This window comes from Penicillium chermesinum, assembly GCF_028974085.1.
Source record: "Penicillium chermesinum strain IBT 19713 chromosome Unknown utg000002l:1.0-5270490.0:1.0-5274688.0, whole genome shotgun sequence".
Lineage (NCBI taxonomy): Eukaryota > Fungi > Ascomycota > Eurotiomycetes > Eurotiales > Aspergillaceae > Penicillium > Penicillium chermesinum.
Window position 1 is genome coordinate 2924913 of NW_026695312.1, and position 24335 is coordinate 2949247.

General features: G+C 50.0%; 12 protein-coding genes across 12 annotated transcripts; 6 read left to right on the forward strand and 6 right to left on the reverse strand.

Annotated features, from left to right (window-relative positions):
• Nucleotides 1-26: 26 nt before the first annotated feature.
• hscA (putative Hsp70 chaperone (HscA)) lies at nucleotides 27-2266 on the forward strand (the record flags this gene model as incomplete). Its single annotated transcript, XM_058471239.1, has 8 exons — nucleotides 27-72; nucleotides 133-183; nucleotides 283-409; nucleotides 466-631; nucleotides 689-1396; nucleotides 1457-1621; nucleotides 1681-1936; nucleotides 1998-2266. 8 exons carry the CDS (start codon nucleotides 27-29, stop codon nucleotides 2264-2266), a joined length of 1788 nt encoding a protein of 595 aa, XP_058334380.1.
• Nucleotides 2267-2670: 404 nt separating this feature from the next.
• N7468_001943 (ribosome-recycling factor) lies at nucleotides 2671-3577 on the forward strand (the record flags this gene model as incomplete). The annotated part of the gene is made up of 2 exons (XM_058471240.1): nucleotides 2671-3165; nucleotides 3230-3577. 2 exons carry the CDS (start codon nucleotides 2671-2673, stop codon nucleotides 3575-3577), a joined length of 843 nt encoding a protein of 280 aa, XP_058334381.1.
• A 164-nt stretch (nucleotides 3578-3741) lies between these two features.
• On the reverse strand, nucleotides 3742-4852 carry N7468_001944 (uncharacterized protein; the record flags this gene model as incomplete). Its single annotated transcript, XM_058471241.1, has 2 exons — nucleotides 3742-4595; nucleotides 4732-4852. The coding sequence occupies 2 exons, from the start codon at nucleotides 4850-4852 to the stop codon at nucleotides 3742-3744; spliced, it is 975 nt and encodes a 324-aa protein (XP_058334382.1).
• Nucleotides 4853-5077: 225 nt separating this feature from the next.
• N7468_001945 (CDC26 family anaphase-promoting complex subunit) lies at nucleotides 5078-5305 on the forward strand (the record flags this gene model as incomplete). The annotated part of the gene is made up of 1 exon (XM_058471242.1): nucleotides 5078-5305. The coding sequence occupies one exon, from the start codon at nucleotides 5078-5080 to the stop codon at nucleotides 5303-5305; it is 228 nt and encodes a 75-aa protein (XP_058334383.1).
• Nucleotides 5306-6161: 856 nt separating this feature from the next.
• Nucleotides 6162-8990, reverse strand: N7468_001946 (Zn(II)2Cys6 transcription factor; the record flags this gene model as incomplete). Its single annotated transcript, XM_058471243.1, has 6 exons — nucleotides 6162-6480; nucleotides 6563-7026; nucleotides 7343-7644; nucleotides 7706-7919; nucleotides 8068-8408; nucleotides 8474-8990. The coding sequence occupies 6 exons, from the start codon at nucleotides 8988-8990 to the stop codon at nucleotides 6162-6164; spliced, it is 2157 nt and encodes a 718-aa protein (XP_058334384.1).
• A 2023-nt stretch (nucleotides 8991-11013) lies between these two features.
• On the forward strand, nucleotides 11014-11675 carry N7468_001947 (iron-sulfur cluster assembly protein CIA2; the record flags this gene model as incomplete). The annotated part of the gene is made up of 2 exons (XM_058471244.1): nucleotides 11014-11209; nucleotides 11302-11675. 2 exons carry the CDS (start codon nucleotides 11014-11016, stop codon nucleotides 11673-11675), a joined length of 570 nt encoding a protein of 189 aa, XP_058334385.1.
• Nucleotides 11676-11908: 233 nt separating this feature from the next.
• On the reverse strand, nucleotides 11909-15054 carry N7468_001948 (U5 snRNP component Snu114, putative; the record flags this gene model as incomplete). Its single annotated transcript, XM_058471245.1, has 5 exons — nucleotides 11909-12471; nucleotides 12529-12735; nucleotides 12773-14758; nucleotides 14822-14964; nucleotides 15035-15054. 5 exons carry the CDS (start codon nucleotides 15052-15054, stop codon nucleotides 11909-11911), a joined length of 2919 nt encoding a protein of 972 aa, XP_058334386.1.
• Nucleotides 15055-15544: 490 nt separating this feature from the next.
• On the forward strand, nucleotides 15545-16997 carry erg10B (acetyl-CoA C-acetyltransferase; the record flags this gene model as incomplete). The annotated part of the gene is made up of 5 exons (XM_058471246.1): nucleotides 15545-15609; nucleotides 15684-15733; nucleotides 15790-15865; nucleotides 15918-16410; nucleotides 16479-16997. The coding sequence occupies 5 exons, from the start codon at nucleotides 15545-15547 to the stop codon at nucleotides 16995-16997; spliced, it is 1203 nt and encodes a 400-aa protein (XP_058334387.1).
• Nucleotides 16998-17349: 352 nt separating this feature from the next.
• N7468_001950 (putative ZIP family zinc transporter) lies at nucleotides 17350-18905 on the reverse strand (the record flags this gene model as incomplete). The annotated part of the gene is made up of 3 exons (XM_058471247.1): nucleotides 17350-18500; nucleotides 18591-18782; nucleotides 18860-18905. 3 exons carry the CDS (start codon nucleotides 18903-18905, stop codon nucleotides 17350-17352), a joined length of 1389 nt encoding a protein of 462 aa, XP_058334388.1.
• A 329-nt stretch (nucleotides 18906-19234) lies between these two features.
• Nucleotides 19235-20862, reverse strand: N7468_001951 (Atg14 domain-containing protein; the record flags this gene model as incomplete). The annotated part of the gene is made up of 2 exons (XM_058471248.1): nucleotides 19235-20178; nucleotides 20235-20862. 2 exons carry the CDS (start codon nucleotides 20860-20862, stop codon nucleotides 19235-19237), a joined length of 1572 nt encoding a protein of 523 aa, XP_058334389.1.
• Nucleotides 20863-21140: 278 nt separating this feature from the next.
• N7468_001952 (uncharacterized protein) lies at nucleotides 21141-21791 on the forward strand (the record flags this gene model as incomplete). Its single annotated transcript, XM_058471249.1, has 4 exons — nucleotides 21141-21389; nucleotides 21467-21525; nucleotides 21601-21665; nucleotides 21727-21791. The coding sequence occupies 4 exons, from the start codon at nucleotides 21141-21143 to the stop codon at nucleotides 21789-21791; spliced, it is 438 nt and encodes a 145-aa protein (XP_058334390.1).
• A 270-nt stretch (nucleotides 21792-22061) lies between these two features.
• Nucleotides 22062-23951, reverse strand: N7468_001953 (uncharacterized protein; the record flags this gene model as incomplete). The annotated part of the gene is made up of 3 exons (XM_058471250.1): nucleotides 22062-22246; nucleotides 22335-23342; nucleotides 23402-23951. The coding sequence occupies 3 exons, from the start codon at nucleotides 23949-23951 to the stop codon at nucleotides 22062-22064; spliced, it is 1743 nt and encodes a 580-aa protein (XP_058334391.1).
• Between the last annotated feature and the right edge of the window lie 384 nt (nucleotides 23952-24335).

Sequence of the window (24335 nt, forward strand, 5' to 3'; positions counted from 1 at the left end):
TCAAATTTTCACCACTCAATTTCACAATGGCGGACCTTCCGACATACGACGGGGCGATCGGTATCGATCTTGGTAAGTCATTTGCTCAATTCCTTGGTGAATACTCTGCAGCTCCCACTAACTTTGCAATAGGCACCACCTACTCTTGTGTTGCCAACTACGAGGGCACCAATGTCGAAATCAGTGCGTTTCCCCTCCCCCCCTGCGTCCCCTCCCTGGATTCTCACTATTACTCTTGAAATCATATTCCGAGCTCGATGATGTATTAACGGATTGGACTAGTCGCCAACGACCAGGGTAGCTACACCACCCCCTCTTTCGTTTCTTTCACCGACAAGGAGCGTTTGATCGGTGAGGCCGCCAAGAACCAGGCTGCTATGAACCCGAAGAACACCATTTTCGATATCAAGTGAGTTCGAGTATATATGATATTCGCTAGGATCTGTCCTAATACCCCTCCAACAGGCGTCTGATTGGTCGCCGTTTTGACGACCCTATCGTGAAGAAGGATGTTGAGTCCTGGCCTTTCAAGGTCGTTGACCAGGGTACCAGCCCGGCCGTCGAGGTTGAGTACCTCAACGAGACTAAGACCTTCACTCCCCAGGAGATTTCCTCCATGGTCCTGATGAAGGTAAACCCGGAATTAGACACCAATTGCACCACTTCGTTTTACTGACATGTCGATCAGATGAAAGAAGTTGCAGAGACCAAGCTCGGAAAGAAGGTTGAGAAGGCCGTCATTACCGTGCCTGCTTACTTCAACGACAACCAGCGTCAGGCTACCAAGGACGCCGGCGCTATTGCTGGTCTGAATGTCCTTCGTATCATCAACGAGCCCACTGCTGCCGCTATTGCCTACGGTCTTGGCTCCGGCAAGTCTGACAAGGAGCGTAACGTCCTTATCTATGATTTGGGTGGTGGTACTTTCGATGTTTCTCTGCTGAACATCCAGGGTGGTGTCTTCACTGTCAAGGCTACTGCCGGTGATACCCACCTTGGTGGTCAGGACTTCGATACCAACCTCCTCGACTTCTTCAAGAAGGAGTTCCAGCGCAAGACCAGCAAGGATCTGTCTGGTGATGCCCGTGCCCTTCGTCGTCTGCGTACCGCTTGCGAACGTGCTAAGCGTACCCTTTCCAACGCCACCCAGACTACCGTTGAGATTGACTCTCTTTTCGATGGTGAGGACTTCAACTCCTCCATCACTCGTGCTCGTTTCGAGGACCTGAACGCCAAGGCTTTCTCTGGAACTCTTGACCCAGTTCAGCAGGTCCTGAAGGACTCTGGTATTGAAAAGAGCAAGGTCGATGAGATCGTCCTTGTTGGTGGTTCCACTCGTATCCCCCGTATTCAGAAGCTTCTGAGTGACTTCTTCGATGGCAAGAAGCTCGAGAAGGTTTGTTCCCGCTTCCTTTGTGATTTACAAACCCTTTGTTCACTAATATACGTCTGATAGAGCATCAACCCCGATGAGGCTGTTGCCTACGGTGCTGCTGTCCAGGCCGGTATCCTCTCCGGCAAGGCCACCTCTGCTGAGACCCAGGACCTCCTGCTTCTGGATGTCGTTCCCCTCTCTCTCGGTGTTGCCATGGAGGGCAACATCTTTGCTCCCGTCGTTCCCGTGGCCAGACCGTTCCTACCATCAAGAAGCGTACCTTTACCACCGTTGTTGACAATCAGAGCACCGTCCAGTTCCCCGTCTATCAGGGTGAGCGTACTAACTGTGCCGACAACACCTCTCTGGGAGAGTTCACTCTGGCTCCCCTTCCCCCCATGCGTGCCGGTGAGGCCGCCCTTGAGACTGTTTTCGAGGTCGACGTCAACGGTATCTTGAAGGTTACTGCCACCGAGAAGTCTTCCGGCCGCACTGCCAACATTACCATCTCCAACGCTGTTGGCAAGCTTTCCAGCCATGAGATTGACCAGATGATTGATGGTAATTAGCCTCCCTCCCCCGTCCGAACCTGTTGAACGTAGTTAGCTAATCGTGCCTATAGATGCCGCCAAGTTCAAGTCCAGCGATGAGGCTTTCACCAAGAAGTTCGAGTCTCGCCAGCAGCTTGAGTCCTACATCTCCCGTGTCGAGGAGATTGTCTCTGACCCTGGCATGTCCATGAAGTTGAAGCGTGGCAACAAGGAGAAGATCGAATCTGCCCTGAGCGACGCTATGGCCCAACTCGAGATTGAGGACTCCACCCCTGAGGACCTCAAGAAGAAGGAGCTGGCTCTGAAGCGTCTTATCACCAAGGCCATGGCCACCCGCTAAGTGGAGATATGAACATAGGACGGCCAACCCGTGCCCTTCCCTCTGGATGAAATCAGGCGAAGGCTGCACCATATAGATATCGGGGCGGCACCTGCTGGCTTATGCTTGTCGTGTTTAAAGCTGGGCAACTTTGGGCGCATTTCTTTCTCATTTCCTTTGATTCATTCTCCCGTTTCTTTCGAAAAAGTATGCTCCGTTATGTAGACGAAGATCCACGTTGCAAATCTAATGTGTGACGACCAGTTCTGTGGGAAACAAAAACTACTGTTTATTTTATATTAAATTTTCCTGCACTCAATTTTTTTCTCCAAGCTACACGTATTGTTGTTAGGACCGAACCAATGTAAGTCTTTGAGTGGGCGAAGAGGACGAATCGATCAAAAGTGCGTTGATCTTTTCCTGCAATGATCGTGATCCTCTCCGCGCCGCCTCTTTTTCACCCGTACAACACCTCGGCCGACATGCATCGAATAGGTCCTCGACTTCCCTACCGCGTTTTCACCCAGCGTCCGATTGTGCCTGCAAGGGCCAGGGTTCTCACTCCTTCACCTTTGACTCGCTATTGCCTGTCGTGCCGCCTTATCTCTAGCACGCCTGTCCTACTGAAGAAGAAGGACAAGACGAAAGCCTCGGTAGCCGAACCGCCTCTGACTTCGAGCGACGCTTCAGAAGATCCGTACCATCTCTCTCAGCTTGAGATTGGCATTAAGACAGCTCTCGCTCGCTTGAAAGATGACTTGTCCAACTTGCGTGCTGGAGGTCGATTCAACACTGCGTCGTTAGAGGGCCTCAAGGTCCAGCTGGGCAAGGATGCCCATGACTCAATCCGACTACGTGATTTGGCTCAAGTCGTGCCAAAAGGTGGTCGAGTGGTGGCTATCCTGGTAGCCGAAGAAGAGGTGAGATTAGCCCGCCTCGTTTCTGTTGTTACCTTCGGGCCATGTAGCTTACAATTTATCACAGCACATCAAACCAGTCACCTCGGCAATTGTCTCTTCGAACCTTTCCCTGACGCCTCAATCCGACCCGCACAACCCTCTACAGCTGAACATTCCTATTCCACCTCCGACCAAAGAGTCTCGCGACCAGAGTGTTCAGGCGGCTAAGCAAGCTTTGGAAAAGGCAGCTAATGCAGTTCGGGACTCTCGAGGGGCCACGCATAAGCGTCTGCAGGACATGCAGAAAAAGAAACTCGCACGGCCTGATGATGTGCGAAAAGCTCATGATCAAATGGAAAAGACGGCAGATAAGGGCCAAAAAGAGGCAAAGGACCTCTTCGATGATGCAAAGAAGATGCTGGAGCAAGTATGATGGTCTTTGCAGAAGGGAAGAATTGTAGTATAGTCACAGTTGTATTTCTAGCTACAGAGACAAAGGCAGATGGAGGTAATGCATCTGCGAAGAAGAAGACCCGGACAGGTGAAAAAACCGATATATAATACAGATTGCCTACGAAACCAATTCCAACTCCAAAGCTAGGCTCGTTTTGGGCGACCAGAAGCCAGCAGAGATTCCACCTTGGCGAGAAATTGTGTCCGCTTGCCCATGGTTTCATATGTTCCATTATTGCGTAGGTTCTTGACCACATCCTCCAGAACAGCAGGCTGATCTTGACCGGATTTCACCGGGGGATAATTGCCTAGGACATAAGTCTCAAGCAGTCTCTTCGAATCTTCTTGCGCAACAGAGCTGAACTCAACTTTCTTCGGTTCTACAAGATCACCCTTGCGTTGTGAGATGGAATCTGCACGGGTCCGAGCCAATCGCGAGACCTCCTGGAGAGCCTCTGCCTTCTCGGCCTCGCTGTAGAAGAGAACACTCTTGCCTTTCCAAAGGCGCCGGCCAAGTTCATAAGGAGGCACATATCCATTGGGGAAACGATCGCTTAAGCTTGAGAGCTTTTCGAGGACTGCGCTGGACCGAGCGTGCACGCCTGATGGCAGCGACGGCCATGTCTGCTGCAATGTCGAAAAATCAATGTCCCTGGGCTCATAGCGGACCGGTGTCGGCCGAGCCTTGAGTAAATGCTCCTGTTCAATCTGGTCGATCCTGGCCGCATTGAGGTCCTCAGAATCGTCTCTCTCAGATTTCCTGGTATTTTGTTTGCGATCTTTTCGCGCGGCTTTTTTGGTCACCGGCTTGGTCTTCCCGGCATTCGAATTTCCACGGACGTTTCGCAGTCGAGGGCTTCGAATAACTCGAGGCTGCTCCCCAGCACTTCCAGATGCTGCAAATGCGCGGGCATCGATCGCTTTAGCGGGTCGTGGTCGACGTTGCTGATTTGGAGTGGAAGATGATCGATTGCCAACCGTGTTCGATTGAGCTGGACCTGCATATAAAAATCAGCTTCAATGGCACATTATCCGGGTAAATCCATATGATAGGATATGCATGAGACCATCCGTGTCGGTCCCCTTCAAAAGAAATCCACCGTGGATCCCTTCAGCAGAATGGGGCAGACATACGGGACGATGAGCCGTTATTTTCAGCAGCGACTCGCGGCGTGGTTGAGAACCTCCGACCGAAAGAGGTCAAAGTAGGTCGCATCCGCTCACCATGGCGAAGCAGTTGACGAATGGGTACCATGTTTGTGGGGTTGGGAGGACCTCACACCGTCGGAGGGATAAGACATGGGAGGCCGGAGGTGAGGAAGAGTTATCTTTCCTGGGTCACATGACTGCATGTGCACACGACCGGACATTCAGCCCGCATCGCAGACAAAACCATCCAGAAAGCAGACTGACCCCGCTTTGTTGATTTTTTTTATTCTTTCGTCCTCCATCTTTTTATTTATTGGTTTATTTATTCAAGATGCTTCGACGAAATCCTACCGCAATCACGGTGACCCCGGAAGATATCATTGTCTTTGAAGAGGCTCGATTGCGCCGGTTGGAAGAAAGCAAACAGCTCGAACAAGGCCACAAGGCCACTGTCAATTTCGACCCCAGCGATGAACTAAAGCCCCTCCCTGGGGACAAGGCCCGGATTGTGCGATCACGGGAGGAGAGAATTGGACTGAGCCGCCGTGGAGCCAATTGATAAGGCGCCATGCGCTCAGTCGCTCCATGTCCTACAGACTCCTATCCGACTTCTCCTGCCTCTACTTCGGGGTCTCTCGAGACAAGCCAAACGCTTCACTGAGCGGAGCCAATATCCATAGTTCATTGGCATGGAAGCTGAATGACCACGAGTGAATGACATACATAAGTTTGGGCTCGACGGGATTGGGCTTGGAAGGACGTCAAGCCATCTAACATTCCACGGATGCGCTTCGTTTTACGCTACGTGGTTTGACAGTTGAGGCCATTTATATCGATGAAAATTACACGTCCGCATCGATTGTCATAGATCGGCTGATACTATTCTATCTTTTCAAAGAAGTACCAGACGTATAATTTACGTTATTCACACTACGTAAACGGCATAGAAGACAGAGAGCGACGATGATAAGACGAGAAGCAAGGTTGAGACATCTACTATTAGACTATGGAAGGGCTGTAGCGAGTCTTTGGCGAAGTGGCATCTCTTGAAATAAGGCAGCAACACCTGATCTATTTCAATCAAGGCTCACATTAAATCATTGGGGGTGGTGTACAGCAAACAGATATCCAACTGTTAAATCGCAATTTCCAGCTAACCCCCAGGGTATCTCGATCTAGTCATGGGCATTCATCCCTAGCTGGAAAGATCACATGGACCCGCGGTATCAATTGTATGGGAACATCAGACGAATGGAAGGATATGGAAGGATAGGCAAAGCACCAGGGTATGGATGAGGCGAAGAGGAGGAACCAGAGGAAGAGGGGGAGATAATGTTATCTAGAGACGAGAAGAGAGAGCGAAAAAAAGGTATAGCGGGCGGGATGAGGCAGAATCCTTCCTCTGCTAGCATCGGCTATCCCCGTTGACGTTTGACCGCATCTTCAGCACCGAGATCAACAGAATAATTCCACCGTCGCTTAAGACCATGAGGATCATATACACTCGCAACGCTCTGTTGCCAGTCCCTGGCAGTAAACACGACCGGTGGGGCCTGAAATTGAGGAGGTGAGACTGACTGAGTCTGTGAGACAGCAACCTTGTTGGAGTCATATGGTACCGGGTACTGGTGATTGACTATATTCGACATTGGCTGTGCGGGATTATTTATTGGCAATGGGGGTGAGTTTGTGCTGACGCTGGCGGGATTCACAGAGAATGCCATATCCCATTGACTAAGGTAGAATGACGGTTAGCAAATGCCGGCGCTAGGAGGAGATGCAGGCGGTCCATTGAAACCGATGAGACATAACATACTTGATGATACGTGACGGATCCCAACTGTTTTCGTCGGTCAAAGGTTGATCGAGGGGGTGGCTCGTTGATGGCTGGTGAGGAACCATCCCAAGAGATTGTAACTGGGAGGATGTGTCGGACTTCGAATCTTCAGCACCAGCAGAAATCGGAGGAGTAATCGGATGTGCGTTGAGACCCACTCTAGATTGGACATGATTCGACATTTGGCGTAAGTGCGGATGATAATGCGCGTCCATGGGCGGACTTGGCTGATACCCCTCGGAGGGAGTTCCATATGGAAAGCTGGGCTTCAGCTCGAAAGGCCTGTTAGTATCGGCAGAGAAGGCAAGCCGCAGCGAATCAATCTGCGCCTGAATCTCAGGCATAGGCCAGGCGGCAGAGCAACGCTCTAAAATACGCATGTGGCGTGTAAAATATTCGCGAGCATCTGAGTTAAAATCGGGGTCTGGGGAGGTAATGGCAACCTGATTGTGTCAGTCAAACGCCCATGCGCCAATTCATGAACATAACGGAAGGGAGAGACTCTACCAAATGAAGCATGGTACAGGTTAAGATACAATAGATCGAGAAATTTATGCCACGCAGCATATACAAAAGCCCCGAAAGTCCAAACCTCTCCAAAATGGCCTCCTCTAAGCGACAAAGACTTTTTGCAGAGGAGTAGCACAGTGAAAAGTGAATTTTCCAATCCCCCCCGGCGGCAAAAGATTGAGACGCTAGTATTTGGGGACGGTGTAGCAAGATAATTGCGAGATGGCAGTGAGAATGCATATTGCCAACAAAGTGAGAAGGGATCCAAGGAGGCGAGCCATCAGGTGGGTAGTTGACTTGCAAATCAGAGGGCAGACTGCGTAACCAGTCCTCGAAAAGAGGGTTCTTTTGTACAAACCGAGGATCGGCTTCCCAATCCTTTTGCTTCTTGACTTTGTGGTATAAGTCCGTAATGATGCGAATATGGTGCGCATTTCGAACAAAATAGGCATACTGCCGAGATCGGTCTGTCTCATAGGCGTCCAGTCCCCTGATGTCCAGCGTCGGTCGCATATCGACGGTCTCGGGATCTACGCCATAATCCGAGCGGCCTAAAAAGGGCATTAGACAAATCTATTTGAAGTGGGAGACAAAATTCCACTAGACGCTGACCTTGTGGGGCCCCAATCATCACCTCGACGACCAGCAAAGTCTGCCACACTCGAGTGTGCACGAGGCATTCAATTGGGCTCAAGTCGCACGGCCTACCCTCGGCATGACTGCTATAATGTTCGTGAAGATCCAAGTCCTTCGCCATTGACACAATAGTCTTGACCGTTTGCCACGATCGGTAATAGTATCCCTTCTTTAGGTAGAGATTCTCTAGCTTTTAGCAGCAGAAGTAATGCTTGGATGGTGCTCAAGCGAGGAACGTCCATGAAACTTGATTCGTGCCCTGATTGTGAGCAAGAAGCAGAACATCAGTACCGAAGGTTGGTCGGGCGAGGGCGAGCGAAAAGGGACAAGGAACTTACGATTAGCCAGAGCAAGCCATTGTGCTCCTTCTGCGGGTTCATCAGACAGTCGACCAGCGCATGCAAAAAGAGCTTCGAGGAGAAGAGGAGATATGGAGTGGCGATCATTTTGCCATTGGTAGTACAAATGGGCGCGTGGTATAATGGGCATATAGGGTGAATCTCATCGAAGTATATTTTGAAATAATGCATCACATCTTCTTCAGCCGGCATAAGTTCTGGGGGTATTCGTATCTTCGCGCCCGCCCCCGTACTGAGTGGCGGTAATCTTTCCTCAGCTTCGTCCTGCACAGGCGCATCGGGCTCTAGACGGTCGGTTCTTTGTCGCCTGATATAGGGAGCTGGAAGGGGTTAGCACAAACAGACCATGGTCCCTGTGAATGCGAGACAAAGATCAGAGCCCTACCGATGCCTGTTTCATCAATTTTCAATTCTCCCAAAACCTCACTAAGATTCTCTACTGTTGAAGGATCATCCATGTAGAGTCCTTGATCTGGACTCGCTATAGACGGCGGTTGCGCTCCGTGATATAAAGGGGGCGGTTGATAGGATGGATGCTGCATCATCATTGGAGGGGTTCGCATGTCGTTGTAGATTGATGGTTGGTTTGGTGGAGCAGGCACAAATTGAGGGTACATATTCATCCCATCGTAGGCGGGCAGAGTTCCCATCGAAGACTGACTCCCATCCCGATACGTTGGAGGCACTGGGAAAGGGTGGTGAGAAGTATCGGGCGCACTTGAAGATTCGGATGCATTGGTCGATTCCAGACCTTGAGGGTCGGGACCAAAGTCTCCTTCTTGTCCTATCGTCGGAGGAACACAGACTAATTTCAGGCGAGTGCATGCAGAACATGGCCAAGTATTCGTCGTCGCGGCGTCACATTTGATCTTTCGTTTTCGGCAGCCGTTGCAAGCTCGCATAACTGTTCAAGGTTAATATGCCGGGAATGGAGGAGTGATCTCAAATCTGTTGACTGACCCTTTAATCTCTTGTGCCGGTTATGCTCGTCCACGAATACATAATCTAGTTAGAAGATTGATTTAGTACATATTTCAAGATCGCGAGGATTGATGGGTCTATGTTCATGTACTTTTCTGGCCTTCCCGAGGAGGCCCGGGAAGAGGCGCAAATGAGTAACCCTGCATATTCCTTCTCCAGGCCGAGCGGGCTGATTGAACGGAAAGGCGAGGACTGTGACGTAGCAGCGCGGGCAAGTCGAATTGGCGGGAGGGAGGCGTCACGCCCAATGGGCAGGGTGCCGGGTGGTGTACCGCAGTGGAAGCGGCGCGATCAGCGGTATTGACAGTTGGTTATAATCGTGGATAAGTACTGTGCGGATCGAACACCACCAGTGCGATTGGCGCAAATCCAGCAGAAGTGGGAAGAAGAACCTCCACCAGGATCGAACAAGATGGGGAGGTGCTTTCGCTGTCCCGAGGGCGAACCGCTTCTCGATCAACGGGGCGAGGTCATGCGAGGGGAGGAAGTTGAAATGGGGTCCGTGAGGTAGGGTTGAATAAGCTCATACACGGTTGGAAAGAACATTGTGAAGTATTGAAAGTGGAGTCATCAGGGGCGCAACTATGAGGGGGGGGGTGGGAAGAACAGTTAGGGAGGCAAAGCTGAGAGGGGTGTGCCAAGGAATTGAATGATGAGCGTAGTCACCCAATTAGCAGTGGCATTCGACAAGGTTCCAAAGTGTCCCAAGGGTTACGACGTAATCTCCCTCTTTTGGATCTGGTTCCAGACGTGGATGTGCTGGAGGAACTCCAGTAAAGGATTGTTCTCTGAGTAAGGATGGAGTCTTAGCAGGGCACCATGGCCGCAACGTCATGTATTGGCGTATCCCGAAGGCCTTCCACTTCTACTTCCGCTCTCGCTTCAACTACATGCAACAATGGAAAGCAGGACTATGCCGGCAGCATCAAGCCAAACCCCATGCGATTGGAGGGAAACGTAAGGATTATCCCCTACCCCGTACCACTACTGTAAAGTACGGTGGCATTGAAATTATTAATTCTCTGTAAGCATCATGCGCCAGCCCTAACGATGCATCGCAGCACTTTGGGGGGCCACCGATGTATCCTTGTACGCTTTCGCTTCTATATTTCCCACAAAACCAAAAGAGAGCTTCACCATGATTCGCTATCGAGGTCTCCTAGTATCTCGAAGAGCGAAGGATAGGTGCTTTGATTTTTTTTTTTTTTATTCTAAATTTCTTTCATCGAACCCGGTGAAGTTCCGAGGTTGTTCACGGTTAAGATGAAACCGCGGCGGTTTGTCCTCCATCTCCTTTCACCCCCCCCCGCGGCCCCCTGTGTCTGGAGGACATAGCCGGGGTTTATCCGTCCCTGATGCCTCCAGGGAACGAGGAAATGGCAAGTGTGGAACCGGTCCGTCTTAAGATCCTCAAAGGCCAAAGGGGAATAGGAAAAGAAGGAGTTTACCAGTGGGATCCAGTTCCCGCGTGGAGAAGAGTGTCTCTCATGCAGCCCTCGGTGGGATCGGGTCGGCTCTTTGGAAGGAAACATCCGAACATTATCGTCGATCACTGCCCAGTTAGATCCAGAAGGGCAAGTGGAAGGCCCATTTAAAACGAGTCCCAAGTTGAAATCCTTGAACTTTGGAGAGCTTCAGTGTGTAGGTCAAGTGGTAGTACAGATACACGGGAAGTGATGATCAGAATGGTGATTGAATCAGAAGTACGCGTAGAGAACTTGAACCATTCATCCGAAGCTGGAAGGAGCCCGCCAGGTCCTTCAGGGTGCTTAAATACTGTAGTTAACTAACTAGTTACGTGTGGGTCGCATTTGAGATAATCGAGGCCGGTTCCTCAGGCCAAAAGGCGGAACAGGTTCTGCGCACGTGCACAAAAGATTCGGGGGTATCGATAAGCTTCATCGCGGGGCGGTGGGAAAGAAATCATCTAATCGATCCTGCATCATGGCGGAAATGCAAAATTCCAATCCTACGATCCTGAACGTGGCAGATCTTCCCACCAGGAATAGGGCCGCACAAAAGACGAGAGACAGCATTCCTGAGATTTTCGCAGCAACTCCAGACCTTGTCGACTTCCTCTCGTCGGACTCCGAGGATGATGACCTGTTGGAGGAGCCCATTGATGAACAGGAAATCTATGGTAAGTTGGAGGGCTTGGGCATCTGTCGCATATATGCACCAAATCATGAGGAGAAGGCGAGATCAATGGAATATGACTGACTCACCCAACAGACCTGATCAAATACATATCTGACCCCGAACATCCCATCTCCCTCGGAGAGTTGGCCGTCGTCTCTCTTCCTGATATTTCCATCAAACCAACTCTCCCAGATGTCATTGGCTCTCCTCTTCAGACTGTGACTGTTCTGATCACCCCAACCATCACCCACTGTAGCCTTGCTACCGTCATTGGCCTTGGTGTACGCGTACGATTGGAGCAGTCTCTGCCTCCTCGCTTTAGAGTCGATGTACGCATCAAGGAAGGCACACATAGCACGGGAGATGAAGTCAATAAGCAGTTGGGGGATAAAGAGAGAGTCGCCGCCGCTCTTGAGAATGGCGCGCTGATGCAGGTCATCGCTAAAATGATGGAAACCTGCCGGTGAAATCTGATCGTGGTTTACAGTACTTTTGTATTCCGAGGAAATCTGGGGGCGTTTAAAGGCGCATGCATTTGATGGCAGAGGATTCGAACCTATTTGCAAATACTGATTTGAAATATGACATGTGCATTTGACATGAGGACTAGAGAAACAGCGAGTGCCATTCTAACTGCAGAAGACTCCGTAGCGACCAAACCGTTCCGAACCCCATTATTGATCGTTTTGTGTTAGCGAAATCATAAATCCAGACCACCTTCTTCTTGAATACCCTTCCAAAGCTCTGGCTCCATAAACTTGCTCACAGTCACATCTTCCGCCAGTCCCTTTCGTCGTCTCGTCTTGAGGACGAAATCCCGGGCAGTGGCCATAGCCCCAGCCATCTCGAGCGGTTTGAGTTGGACGTCACGGTCTAAGGGGTCACCGGGCACCACACTCCACTTATCAAACGCCAAACTGACCATGGCCTGCCCTTGCGTATGAATGCGAAGGTCGGTTTCGAACCCGAAGGAATCGATGACAGGGATCAAACCGCGCACGGTGTAGAGGGGTGTCCCAGCGATAGGCCCATCCGACAGAACGTGGCCTCGACGGCGCGATAGAACTGTGTAGACAGATGCGACTGCATCAGCAGGGCCAGTCATGGTGCATGAATAGAGCGGTTCCATCAAACGGGGCGATGCCATCAGGAACGACGAATACACAGCTCGGCGAGCGGTGGGAATGATCTGGCCTCCACCACGGTAGATGGCTTGGTCAGCGAGCGAGACATCAGTGAGTTTGAATTTAGTGTTTCGAATGGCTATGAACACGTCGTTAGTATCGACTTCTGATATGTGTGTACGGATTTGGCACTTACGTTCTTCACACAGGGGACCTTCCCTCGCACCCCAGTTGAAACCTTGGATGATAGAGTCCCGCACAGTATTGAGAACTTTTTTCTCCACCTGAGAGGGGAGAGTATCGTCCTGCAAAATATTGGGGCCCAATTCATCCGGCCCGAATGCCCAGATACTGCGAGCTGCAAGCTTGTCCCACTCATAATGCTCCTCAAAATAGCGGGCAACTTTTTCGGATCGGATCATTGATGTTGACCCTTCCACTTTCGATATCCTCCGCAATCCCATCATCCAGAGGTTCTGCAACCATGGTGATCTTATTCTGCTTGTTGGGTGTGATCGAGTAACACATCACGCTTGATGTTTCGACGACCGTCTCACAGAAACGAGTGACAGGATCAGACACCTTGATCTCCATTTCGGAGTACAATCGTCTAAGATCGTGTAGCACACAATCCATGTAAAGCTCCCCAGTTCCCAGAATAATGTGCTCACCTGACTCTTCCACTTTCGTGGATACTAAAGGATAGCTCTTGTTGATTTTGCGCAAACCATCCAGCATCTTTGGCAATTCGGATGGATTGACAGGCTCTACAGCTACCTTGAATACTGACTCGGTCATATGCCGAATAGGGCGGAATATGTGAGTTTCCTCATCATCCGCGAGCTTCGAGGGGATAATCGTTGCTGTCTTAACAATGGAGTTATCCACACCACCAAGAAGCACCCAATTACCAGCCGGAACACCATCCGTTGGAATGTTGTAGCAGGTTTCTGCAATCCATGTATCCGTGATTGTTGCGAAGACCATGTCCTCTTCATCCTCGGGGGTATACCCTTCCCCAAGGACACGAACTTGTTGACCAGGTCGAGCTGTGCCGCTCATGACTCGACCGAAAGATGTGAACCCTGCAGCATCTGTCGTGCTAAAGAGCTTGGTGACATGAACGACGAGTGGCCCATCCTGGTTGCAAGCTGTCATAGATGCGGCAATATTGGTATCCAAAGGGCCGTTGTAGTATCTTTCCAGAAGCCTCTGTGCACCATCTACTGGCGAAGGGACATGCTGCACAATCATGTCCACAAATCCGGCTGGAGGACCGAAGAACTGTTCACAGACGAGGTTCAGCAATTCATCTGCATCTGTTTTGAGCTGAGAAGGCTTCAAAGCAACTCCAATGCTAGCCAAGGTCTCCTTCAGATCTTCGGGGCTTTCGCTGATTGTGTGCGAATAAAGCTTGTAGATCGGCTCCAAAACAAACTTGACAAAAGCTCGTGTCGACTTATCATCCACCCCCTTTCGAGTAAATTTCCGGCTGCTGGGGTTATAGAAGATGTCACCCCATAGCCGGGCAGCAAATGCAATTGAATCAAGCTGAGGGTGAGTATCAGCATACATTTGTGCAAATGATTGCAAAGTAAAACACCAGTTCATGGAGCTGGAGGCAAAGACAACGTTGCCCTTCTCTGGACTTAGGCGTTTTTGTTCACTCTGCCCAGGAAGAGTATCTTCAATAATAGTGTTGACTTCCTCAATCACATGTTTGAGCTTGAAATAGGCATCGTTAGGAGGCAGTTTGAGCTCCAGGATGAGACGGTCCATTTTGTTGACAACGAGAGTGATTGGCAGACCCTCCAAGATGGCATGTTTAATGATCTGCTCTGTATTTGCTTGCACGCCCTCTACGACGTCTACAACAAGTACAACTCCGTCAGCGAGACGGAGAGATGATGCGACCTCATCCACAAAGTTGACATGCCCTGGGGTATCCAGGATGTTAAGAAGGTGGGATTTGCCTTTTGTGCTTTGAAGGACCAGACTCATAGGCGCTGATTTGACAGACAAGCCCCGCTCGCGCTCCAGGAAATGAACATCAGTGTAGCGCAATTGTTCATTCTTGCGCTTACCAGAGCGCTTCTGTAGACGTTTCGAAAGGTCATGTGTGTGTTTGACTAGCATATCCATTAATGCCGTCTTGCCATGGTGTAGATGCCCAGCGACTGCAATATTCCGTGTCTGCTCCGGGAAATTCAACAGGTCTGACATGAACTCTCGAGAAAAGTACACAGGAGGAAGCTCAGTCTCGGTAATCGCGAACTTCTTTTGTTTGGTGGGAGCAATGATGGGCTCAGAAAGAGGTTGCGCATCCTCTTCTTGAACCACAGTCTCGACATCCGTACCATACACTTGCTGGGCGCTTGGGTAATATTGTTTGTCTTCGTGGAGAATGACGGCGTTGGAAGGATCATCTGTGCATGAGATGCGCGTGAGCAATTCTGGGACCAGAAAAGGGGTAGGATAGCATCACAAACCATCAATTTCCATTAGTTGTTGTTCAATAGCCTCATCTTGTCCATCCTCCCCATCATCAAAAGCTTCATCGAATTTGTAGGCGGGTGGCGCCTGGTCATGCTGCTCTTCATCCGACTCGTCCTCGCCGATGTAGTTGCCGAACCTGAGACCAAGGCGTTAGCTTCTTGTAGTTTCTTGAAATATTCATTTGAAGGAGGGGATAAGAAGCTTACTCGTCGTAGAGGTCATCCATGGTGGGTGAGGTTACCGATTGAAGAAGGGCAGACAGCAGAGAACCATGCGCCGCTCGGCCGCGTTCGACTTTCACATTTGAGATGGCCCGTGCGTTGCCATTTTTTTGGCGGCCTGAGGCGCTTTCCCAGGTAAGCTCCACCTACTCCTAGCAGGACAGAGGAGCTTTGGGGAGTTTTCATATCCTTACCACTAAAAATTAGTCTTATATGAAAATAGAGAATTGGAATACCTAGCTCCCCATCAAGGATCTCTGCAATCTCTACGTAAACTGCCTATTCAACCTTAGTCTGGCCCGTGCAGTATCGTACGTACAAAGTATACTCGCTCCTACACCGTAGACTTCCTCACTCACCACCCCCACCAGAAAGTCCCTCCTTAAACAGCCCCTCCCTTCTTTTCTTCCCTAGTTTTTCCTTCCATTTCTCCTTTCCTCAGGTTCTCTTTTCAATCCATCAATCCCATTCCAAAATTGACCTCTGCGCTCCAAAATGTCTTCCCTTCCTCCCGTTTACATTGTTTCCACAGCCCGTACTCCTGTCGGCTCATTCTTAGGGTGTGTCTCTCGCCCCCAAACTATGTATTTCAATGGATTTGATTATGGCTGGCTTCTAACATGCTGTTCTCCAGATCCCTTTCGAGCCTGTCTGCTCCTCAGCTTGGTGCTCATGCCATCAAAGGTATGTATTTTCTTTAGTCCAGCAATAAACCGCCCGACTGACCGTGAACCATCCAGCCGCCGTTGAACGGGCCGAGGGCATCAGTGCCACTGATGTGCAAGAAGTGTTCTTTGGAAACGTCCTCTCTGCGGGGTGAGTTTCGAAGCTCACATCTATGTGAGCATTGTGGCTGACAGTATTCCAGTGTCGGACAAAACCCTGCTCGGCAATGCGCCGTTGGTGCTGGCCTTCCCGAGTCTACCGTGAGCACTACTGTCAACAAAGTCTGTGCCTCCGGTTTGAAGGCTGTGATTCTAGGTGCTCAAACCATCATGACTGGTAACGCTGACATTGTTGTCGCCGGTGGCACCGAGTCCATGTCAAACACTCCTCACTACCTCCCCAATCTCCGTACTGGTGCCAAGTACGGCAACCAAAGCTTGGTCGATGGAATCATGAAGGATGGTCTCCAGGATGCATATGGAAAGCAGGACCTTATGGGTCTTTCCGCAGAGGAATGCGCTCAGGACCATGACTTCAACCGCCAACAGCAGGATGACTACGCCATTCGCACGTATGAAAAGGCCCAGGCTGCGCAGAAGGCTGGTGCTTTTGATTATGAAATTGCCCCTATCGAGATCCCTGGATTCCGCGGCAAGCCTGGTGTGACCGTGTCCCAGGATGACGAGCCTAAGAACGTAAGTTTTCGAGCTTTCGCATATCTCAGATTATTCCCAGAAAGTGCTAACCATCGCTATCCATGCAGTTGAACCCTGACAAGTTGCGTAGCATAAAGCCTGCTTTCATTCCTGGTACTGGTACTGTTACCGCCCCTAACTCATCTCCACTAAATGATGGCGCTGCAGCAGTTGTCCTGGTTTCCGAGGCTAAGGTCAAGGAACTTGGTCTGAAACCTATTGCCAAGATTCGTGGCTGGGGTGATGCTGAGCAGAAGCCAAGCAAGTTCACTACCGCTCCTGCCTTAGCTATTCCCAAGGCCCTGAAGCACGCTGGCGTGGCTCAGGACTCTATCGATGCCTTTGAGATTAATGAGGCATTCAGTGTGGTGGCTTTAGCTAATATGAAGCTGCTTGGCTTGTCTGAGGACAAGGTCAACATTCACGGTGGTGCCGTCGCCATTGGCCACCCTCTGGGTGCTAGCGGTGCCCGTGTCCTGGCTACCCTCATTGGAGTTCTTAAGGCGAAGCAAGGAAAGCTTGGCTGTATCGGAATTTGCAACGGCGGGGGTGGTGCTAGTGCACTTGTGATCGAGTCCCTGCTCTAGGGGATCTCTTAATGACGTACGGATATGATATACCACCGAGTCTATATTCATAGCAAAAATTACATCGAAGATAGCATCTGCAGCGTGTACAGAGTGTCTTAATACAGATCCAAGGAGGAAAATTCCCATGCGAATATCATACTGTTCCGGTTGCCTAGACTTTGTCAAGTTACAAGTATCTAATTAAAGGGACGCTGGCTTAAATCTCTAGATATATTGCTCTATATGCAAATGTCAACATGGGCAAAAGGTTGATGCACGAAGGACCTGATCATCTGTGTTTTGGTCGTGTACACATTCGTGAAGGGTGAAGGCTTGCCTTTTGAACAGCTTATCCCCTGCGTCTCGAACTTCAAGCAAAGGCCCCGACAAAAGCCATCAGAAGAGCGCCACAAGCAACTGATATACACGCTTCTGCACGTCTTCTCCCTTTAAGAGTTTCATAGCTCGGTTCGCTCAAAAAGTCCTCCGCTAAGAGCTCCACAAGGCCTGCGAAAAGTAGAAGGCCGCTGCTAATGGCGTTGGTGATCCCAACCATAAGGAGACCGGTGGTGCTTGCAGGGTCGTACAAATTATGTAGAACTAAGCCAATCGCTTGACCAAGAGGCGTTGTGGTTCCGTAAGCAAGACACATCAGCCAAGGCTTAGGGGATGATGGTGAGAAAAGATCGGGAATAAGCGATGCAATTCGAGAGCCTAGCGCGAAGCCTTCAAAAGTCTGATGGAAGCTGATTGCAATGAGAAGGACGACGAAGGAGGTTCCAGTGGCGACACTGAGCGCCATCCCAATAAAGATACTGTGGAAGAGAATGCCAGCTTCTAGAAGTAGACACTGAAGAAGCTGACGTTGCGGATTTTGTAGTGGTATATGGGTCGATGGCTGTCGGGAATGGCTTTCCCTCGTGTGAGGTCCTCGTGGTTGTAAGTGATGACTCCGTCGATTGATTGGGATGTCGTCCGCGAATGGGTCAAGCCCGTCAATTCCATCCGCTTCGTCTTCATCCTCTTTGGTCAGGCTAGACCCATGAGTATCTTCAGATCCACGACGATTACCAGGCGCCACTCTGCCAAATTCTTCTGAATCAATTTGGGGCAACTCTTCCAGTGGGAAATTCCGTAAAGATCCATGGGACTCCACTTGGGAGTAATCCATGGCTCCATGTCCTATTTCGCTCACTGAATCGGGATCGCGCCCAATGTCCCCCATGAGAGTGTCATATTCATTGGAATGCACATGGCCCGCACCTTTCATGGCGAAAAACATCTCGACTAGCACAACAGCAAATACAGAGATCATGGCCACGAAGCCAGCCATGGCGCGGTATGTCTGGCTCCAAAATCGAGGAAGACATGGATCCGTCAAAGACACGAAAGCTGTGGGGAGAAGATGTACGAATGCTGTTGCTATTAAAACTCCAGTTCCAAAGTGCCTAGAGATGAAGAGAAATCGACGCGGAATCGGGAGGCCTGGAAAGCGACGTGCAAGGACCGGGAAGGAGCATGCTGGTGGAATAGGTAGTCGTTAGCGAAGATGGTTCAATTAGAAGCAAACAAAGAGAAAGACACAGTACGGTAGGAATAAGGACTACATACCTAGTGTGCTTAAGGCTAGGATAAGGAAGAGCGCCATAACATGCAAAGGAGTATTGTAGGCGCCTCGCTCCTGAGAGCCGCACTTTGGCGTATCTGTAGAATCGGTGGCTCGTGTAACATCTCGTCGTTGAATCTCAGCTCTCAGGACTGATTCGGGGATGTCTGCGATGATGGATAGTGCACGCTTGAGGTCTTCCCCAATGAGATAGTTAGGCATGAGACTTAAGTGATGCGATAAATTCTGCAGTCCATTGGTAAGAGCTACTCACCTACGCGCGGGGCGCCTGTGATCGTCCATGTCGGAACATCCTGCATCTTTTAGGGACGTCGGGTGCGGCAAGGCTCTGCGCACATCCCCGAGATAGACTTGTTTCAGTTCTGTCGAATGGTGGAGCATGCGATAAAGATTGAGCAGACAGGTCTAGCTATATGCCCAGAAAATTCCCAAGCCAAGGAGCAGGACAATTCCTAATCGTTCCTCCAGGACTGGATGTCGGGGGTCCAGGCTTCCCCATTCGGAGAGGGTGATCTTATCATTATCTCGGGACCGGAGTATCCGATCTTCCATGTTCCACCACAGCATTTCGGAACCCTTCGACATACAAGTAATGAGGACTTAAATAGGAAACGGTAGGAAATGGCTATCAGCTTGGAGGCATGGCATTTATCGACTGTTTAATTTGGTCCAACCACTTGTTCCTTTCGCCCGACGCGCATCGGTTTCTTCTAGGGAAACCAGTGCCAACTACGTTCGAGTCGTGGGATGGTCCAGACTGTGGTTTGATGGGGGCCAGAGTCGCCTGCAGACTTGTCACGCTATGAACGTCCACATCCACACCTTCATCGTCCAACTCCGGTCCTTCCAGTAGTTCCCATTCTGCACTGGCCATCTCGCCAAGAAGGTTGGCCTTGAGCTTGTCTGCGATCTTGGTTGGAGTTGGGAGTTTCCATGTACGTGTAAATTCTGATCCTTCAGACGCACTTAGAAAGGAATGGACAGTGCCGTGCGAATAATGACCCAGCATCGGAAACGACCTTGTTCGTTGGATTGTAGTTTGGGGAGAATCTCTCGCGTGCTTTAATTTATTTTGTGTGTCTCGACCCGCAAAGGCTCGCATCAATGTAGACGTTTGAGCTGGCGGAGCGATGAGCAATTGCCATAAGCCTTTTCCAATGTTACAGGCTTCTTCCCACGAATCAGAAGTGAGGTTGATCCCCTGCGTACGACACAGCCAAGCGACGTCCCAGGCAAGCAAAGTCGCTCCTTCAAGGAACAGACCATAGGCACCGGTGTCTTCTTTCGCTAGACGAGGTAATGGTTTATCAATGAACAAGGGCCTTGGACGTGGTTGAGAACGGGAGTCTGTTGCCCTTGAAGCTGTTGGGCTTGATGAACCATAGCTGGATGAACTAGATTTATTTTCGCGAAAGCTGTATGATGAAGCGGGTGTATAGATGGTCGCTGTTGGATGATTTCGGTGAGGGAGAGTGATCTCGGCAGGGAGCCGCAAGGAAAGATAGTGCGAAACAAGAACAACCAGACGAGCGACATTAGACAACGATGTAGATATCTGCTCTGGAGGGGCACCTGCTTTGATGTAAATTTGAACGCATCTTAGAAAACCTAGATCTTTCTTGACGTACCATTCATATCTCGAAGGTCCACAATAGGTATTCCCCCCAGGAGGTAGGCAGGGCGCGAATCATTCTTCGTGACTCTTTGCCGTAATCCATGAAGGTGAGCAGCCTCGCGGCATAAGAAGATCCTTGATTCTGCTGTCCTACTATGAAGTGAGTGCCAGAGATGCTCCGTTCGTTTGGTTGTATTCTGAATGCTTGTCAAGAGGGTAGAATCACGCTCCTGGAGTTGATACTGTGCCGACGTCGCATCAGAGCGTCTTCGAGCCAGTATTTCTTTTCGCTGAGTGATATCATTTTTCTTGGCATCGATGGCTTCTTTCAAAGCCTTGATGTTTTGCCTAATATCCTCTCGCCTGTGTGAGGAGGCCGTTCGCTGGTTGGTGATGATCTGAAAAGCCCACCGTTGGGAGCTTTCAGAGCCAACTTCCTCTGATCCTAGTTTGGTCGCGTCCGAGGCCCTCGCGTTATCAGACGTGAGTGAGACCGCGGCCTCGATTTCTCGCCCACGAGCTTCCTTGTCTAGAAGGACCTGGCCATAGTCCAAGCGGAGCTGATAGAGGCGATTCCGTGCGCATGTCGGACAGAGAAGCGAGGGGCGAGAATGCGCGATGTTACATATGTGACAGCTCATCGCAGCAGAGGGTGGTGCTTTGTGAGAAATTTCGCGAGTCGCATTTCCATGACGTGTCGTGGAGGCTGCTAGAGCTGCCGACGAGAAGGACCACGGGTTACTTTTTTGTATTTACCAGAAGGCCTCAGGTATCAGCCTGGTGTTGCAGGTGATACCATCACCTGACCCAACAGGCGGTGTGTGGTTCGCCCGCGGCGGAACGACTAGTCAAAGTATAACCAGCTCTCGCCGAGTGCTGAAATGTCAACATGGGAAATTGCTTTTAAGAGCTCAACCAAATGGAGAATCTTAGTAGCAGCAACTCCGAGCATACCCAGGGAACTAATGGCTCTGCCGGGACTCACCAAACCCACAGCCCTGAGCCAATCGAGCCTGTCACTGACACGGAATTTCCCCTAGTGGCTCGTCTCACCCAAGGCCTAGAGCTATGCGATTGGGAAAAGTTGCAAGACAAGTACTCCGATGCTATGGACGAGCATACTCGTGTGGAAGAGGATCTACGTTCTCAAACTGCAAAGCTATTGGAGGTAAAACTGGATTTTCCCACCATAAACTGCCTGCCCCTAACCCTCCTGAAAACACTTCCGATCTAACTTTTAAAAAGGCTTTCACGGCTTGGTCACAAATAACTGTCTTGCAAGATGAGAATAGGGCGCTGAAACGGTAAGTAAAAGCCAATGCAGTCTTTCCAAGTCAGCTGCGTAATTTTAAGAGTACTTTGTCACTGAGACCTTGAAGCTTCAAGACACAGATGCAGCATGTGCAGAATTCGGAAATGAGTGTGGAGAGCAAGAAGAAGCATTGTAAGACCACCAAATCCGGAACCCGCTACATGCTCATGCTAACTTTAATATCACTTATAAGACGAGGACGTTGTGAAGGCATTTCAGAACGCCCTTGCCTTGCTCAACGCGCAAATGAAAGCTTGATATACTTCGACCTCTGACATGCGATTATGGCATGCTTAGATATGTCAACTAACGAGTATCATTAAAGTTACAAGAGATCATGACCCGTGATTTGCAACTTGGCTCTATTCCCAATTGTCCCTTCATCTTATGTGGATCGAATACGTGAACGTTCATACCAATTATTAGCAATGACATAAGTGTTAGTTCATTACAACCCGCCCAATACCGTATCAAGAGAATCATGAGGAACCTAGAATTTTGAACAATCCCTCAAACCCCTAGTAACTATCATGTGTTGGGATTATCGTTGTGGTTCGCCTGGCCTGTAATATCCTGCCAATTTGCATTGAATCGTCTGCCGGTGTTGGCTAGAAGGCCTTCTTCCTCTGCTTCCTCGAAATCCTCGTCGAGTTGCCCCTCGTCCAGCTTTGGCGACCGGAAAAGTGAAGTGAGAAAGACTATAATGTAGAGTCCTGAAATATGACCAGTCAGTTAGTTTGAAGGATCCATGGGTTATACTTCTTGATAAATAAGATGGCAACTTTGTGAGGGGACTCTTACCGAGGAAGATGAATTGGGCCCAAAAGAAGACAACACCAAAGAAAGGAAAGTTCAGTGTGACCCGGTTCAGGAATGTACTAGCCACGCTGGGCGTGCAAACTTGTTGCGCTGCAGGGCTGTCTGCTAGTTCCGAGCATGGCTTGATCAGGTCTTGATGCTTGGAGCAGTCTGACCGTCCTCCTGGCGAATTGGGTTGACGATCACAGAATGTCTGCGGGCCAAAAGTGGCGTATTGCGGGGCAACTATCATCGAAATGGAATAGTTCAATGCCAAAATAACAAGCATTAACATGGCAGTCGCCAATAGGAGTGCCTGGGGTGATGTATGGCCTTTTCTGATCTGGAAGATGCGGACCCACAAAAATCGGATACCCAGAGTCGCGATGCCAAAAACAGAGCTGAGAAAGAAGAGCAAGACAAGTGCTGTGAAGATCGCATAATCAACAGGAAATACCTTAGCCGATTGGACAAGAACCCAGTTCATCGGGTTGAACACATTTATGTGACCCAAAATGTATCCGCAATGGCGTTTGCAGATCGAATTTTTAACTTTGTCAATGGTCGTCAAAAGCATTGAAACCCATGTCATAAGAGCGATTGCAAGGACTAGGATCCCACCGAGCAATTTGAAGGGACGCAGAACTGCACCAACTTTGTACCATGCCCGGATGATCCAGCTACGGCCTTCACCTTGGGCGTCGTCAACAAGGCGCTGTCGTCGAATTAACGTCCGTTCTTCTCGGGTAAGTGTATCAAGTTCTCTACGGTCTTTTGAGGAAAGAAGCTCGGGATTTCCTCCGCAACGGCCTTCAAGTTGGCGCTGTCGCTCTCGATTCGTTTCCAGCTGCTGCGCCGTAGTGGCACGCAACGCAGGGCTCGATATTGCTGGCGCGCCTTTGATCAAACTGATAGGGAACAGCGCAAGGCCTCCAGAGGTGTAAAGGACGTAAAGACATGTCCCTATTGTCATCAATAATCCAAGTGCGAATGTCAGAGCACGCTCGCCGTCTGTATATGAGTCAGTGCACTGTTTGAGTGGAGAAAATATTCAGCTATGCGCGACTCACGATTCTCCGTTAGCAGGCGCTTGAAGTAGTCCAAGTCTCTGCTGCTTTTATCCTCAGAGACCGGTGCAAAGAACCCAACCAGGAAAAGAACTACGATGATTGCAATGAAGGACAAAGTGTACTTGAGAGCCCCCCAGAACCGCTGAGGGAGTGTTTGCTCTCCTTCGTCCGCGGCCACCTCATCATATTCTTCATACCAAAAGTATGTGAAAGGAATCACAAGAAGACATAGCAAGGCATCCAAGGAGTAAAGGATGTAGTAAATGATAGTTAATGAATAAGTGATTTTCTCAACCACATCCGGGGTGGCCCAGTCCTTCCTCTGGCCTAACTTCGATGAGGTTGTGGATGAAACGAAGGCCACATCCACGGGCAATAGGAGGATTGTGGCTAATAAGCAAGTGATGGCAATGATGCATGTCAGTGTGACCGAGGGAGCTCGATCACGCGGAGTTTGATAGACATAAATGAAAATCGAGGCTACCACAAGGAGGACTGCGATCACCACAGCATAGACAATCCAGATCAGAGATGCCTGGAGGAGAGCCATGTTTGGAGCTACTCTCACATTTGAGATGAGGAATGACGAAGAGTTAGGACCGTAGAACTGAGGAAACAGTTTAATTGAGTTTGGGTTTGGCTCTTGATCGTGTAAGATTCCAGTCTCCACGAACCTTTGGGCTGTCGTCATGGGCTAGATTGGAATACAGTCACGTGATGCGGGACCTCTTGGGTCGAGCTGTTGTGGAGAAAGGATTCGGTTGTGCAGCGCGGCCTATTTGGTGCCTTGGGGCACTTCCAGTCATTCACTTGAGGGAACTTCGGCGCTAGGTCTTTGCGATGTGCTCCGCAGTGAAGCGCCACTGAAACGGGAAATCAAAATCCTTATACACCATATCAAATATCTTCAGGTCTCGAAATCCCTTTGTTGATC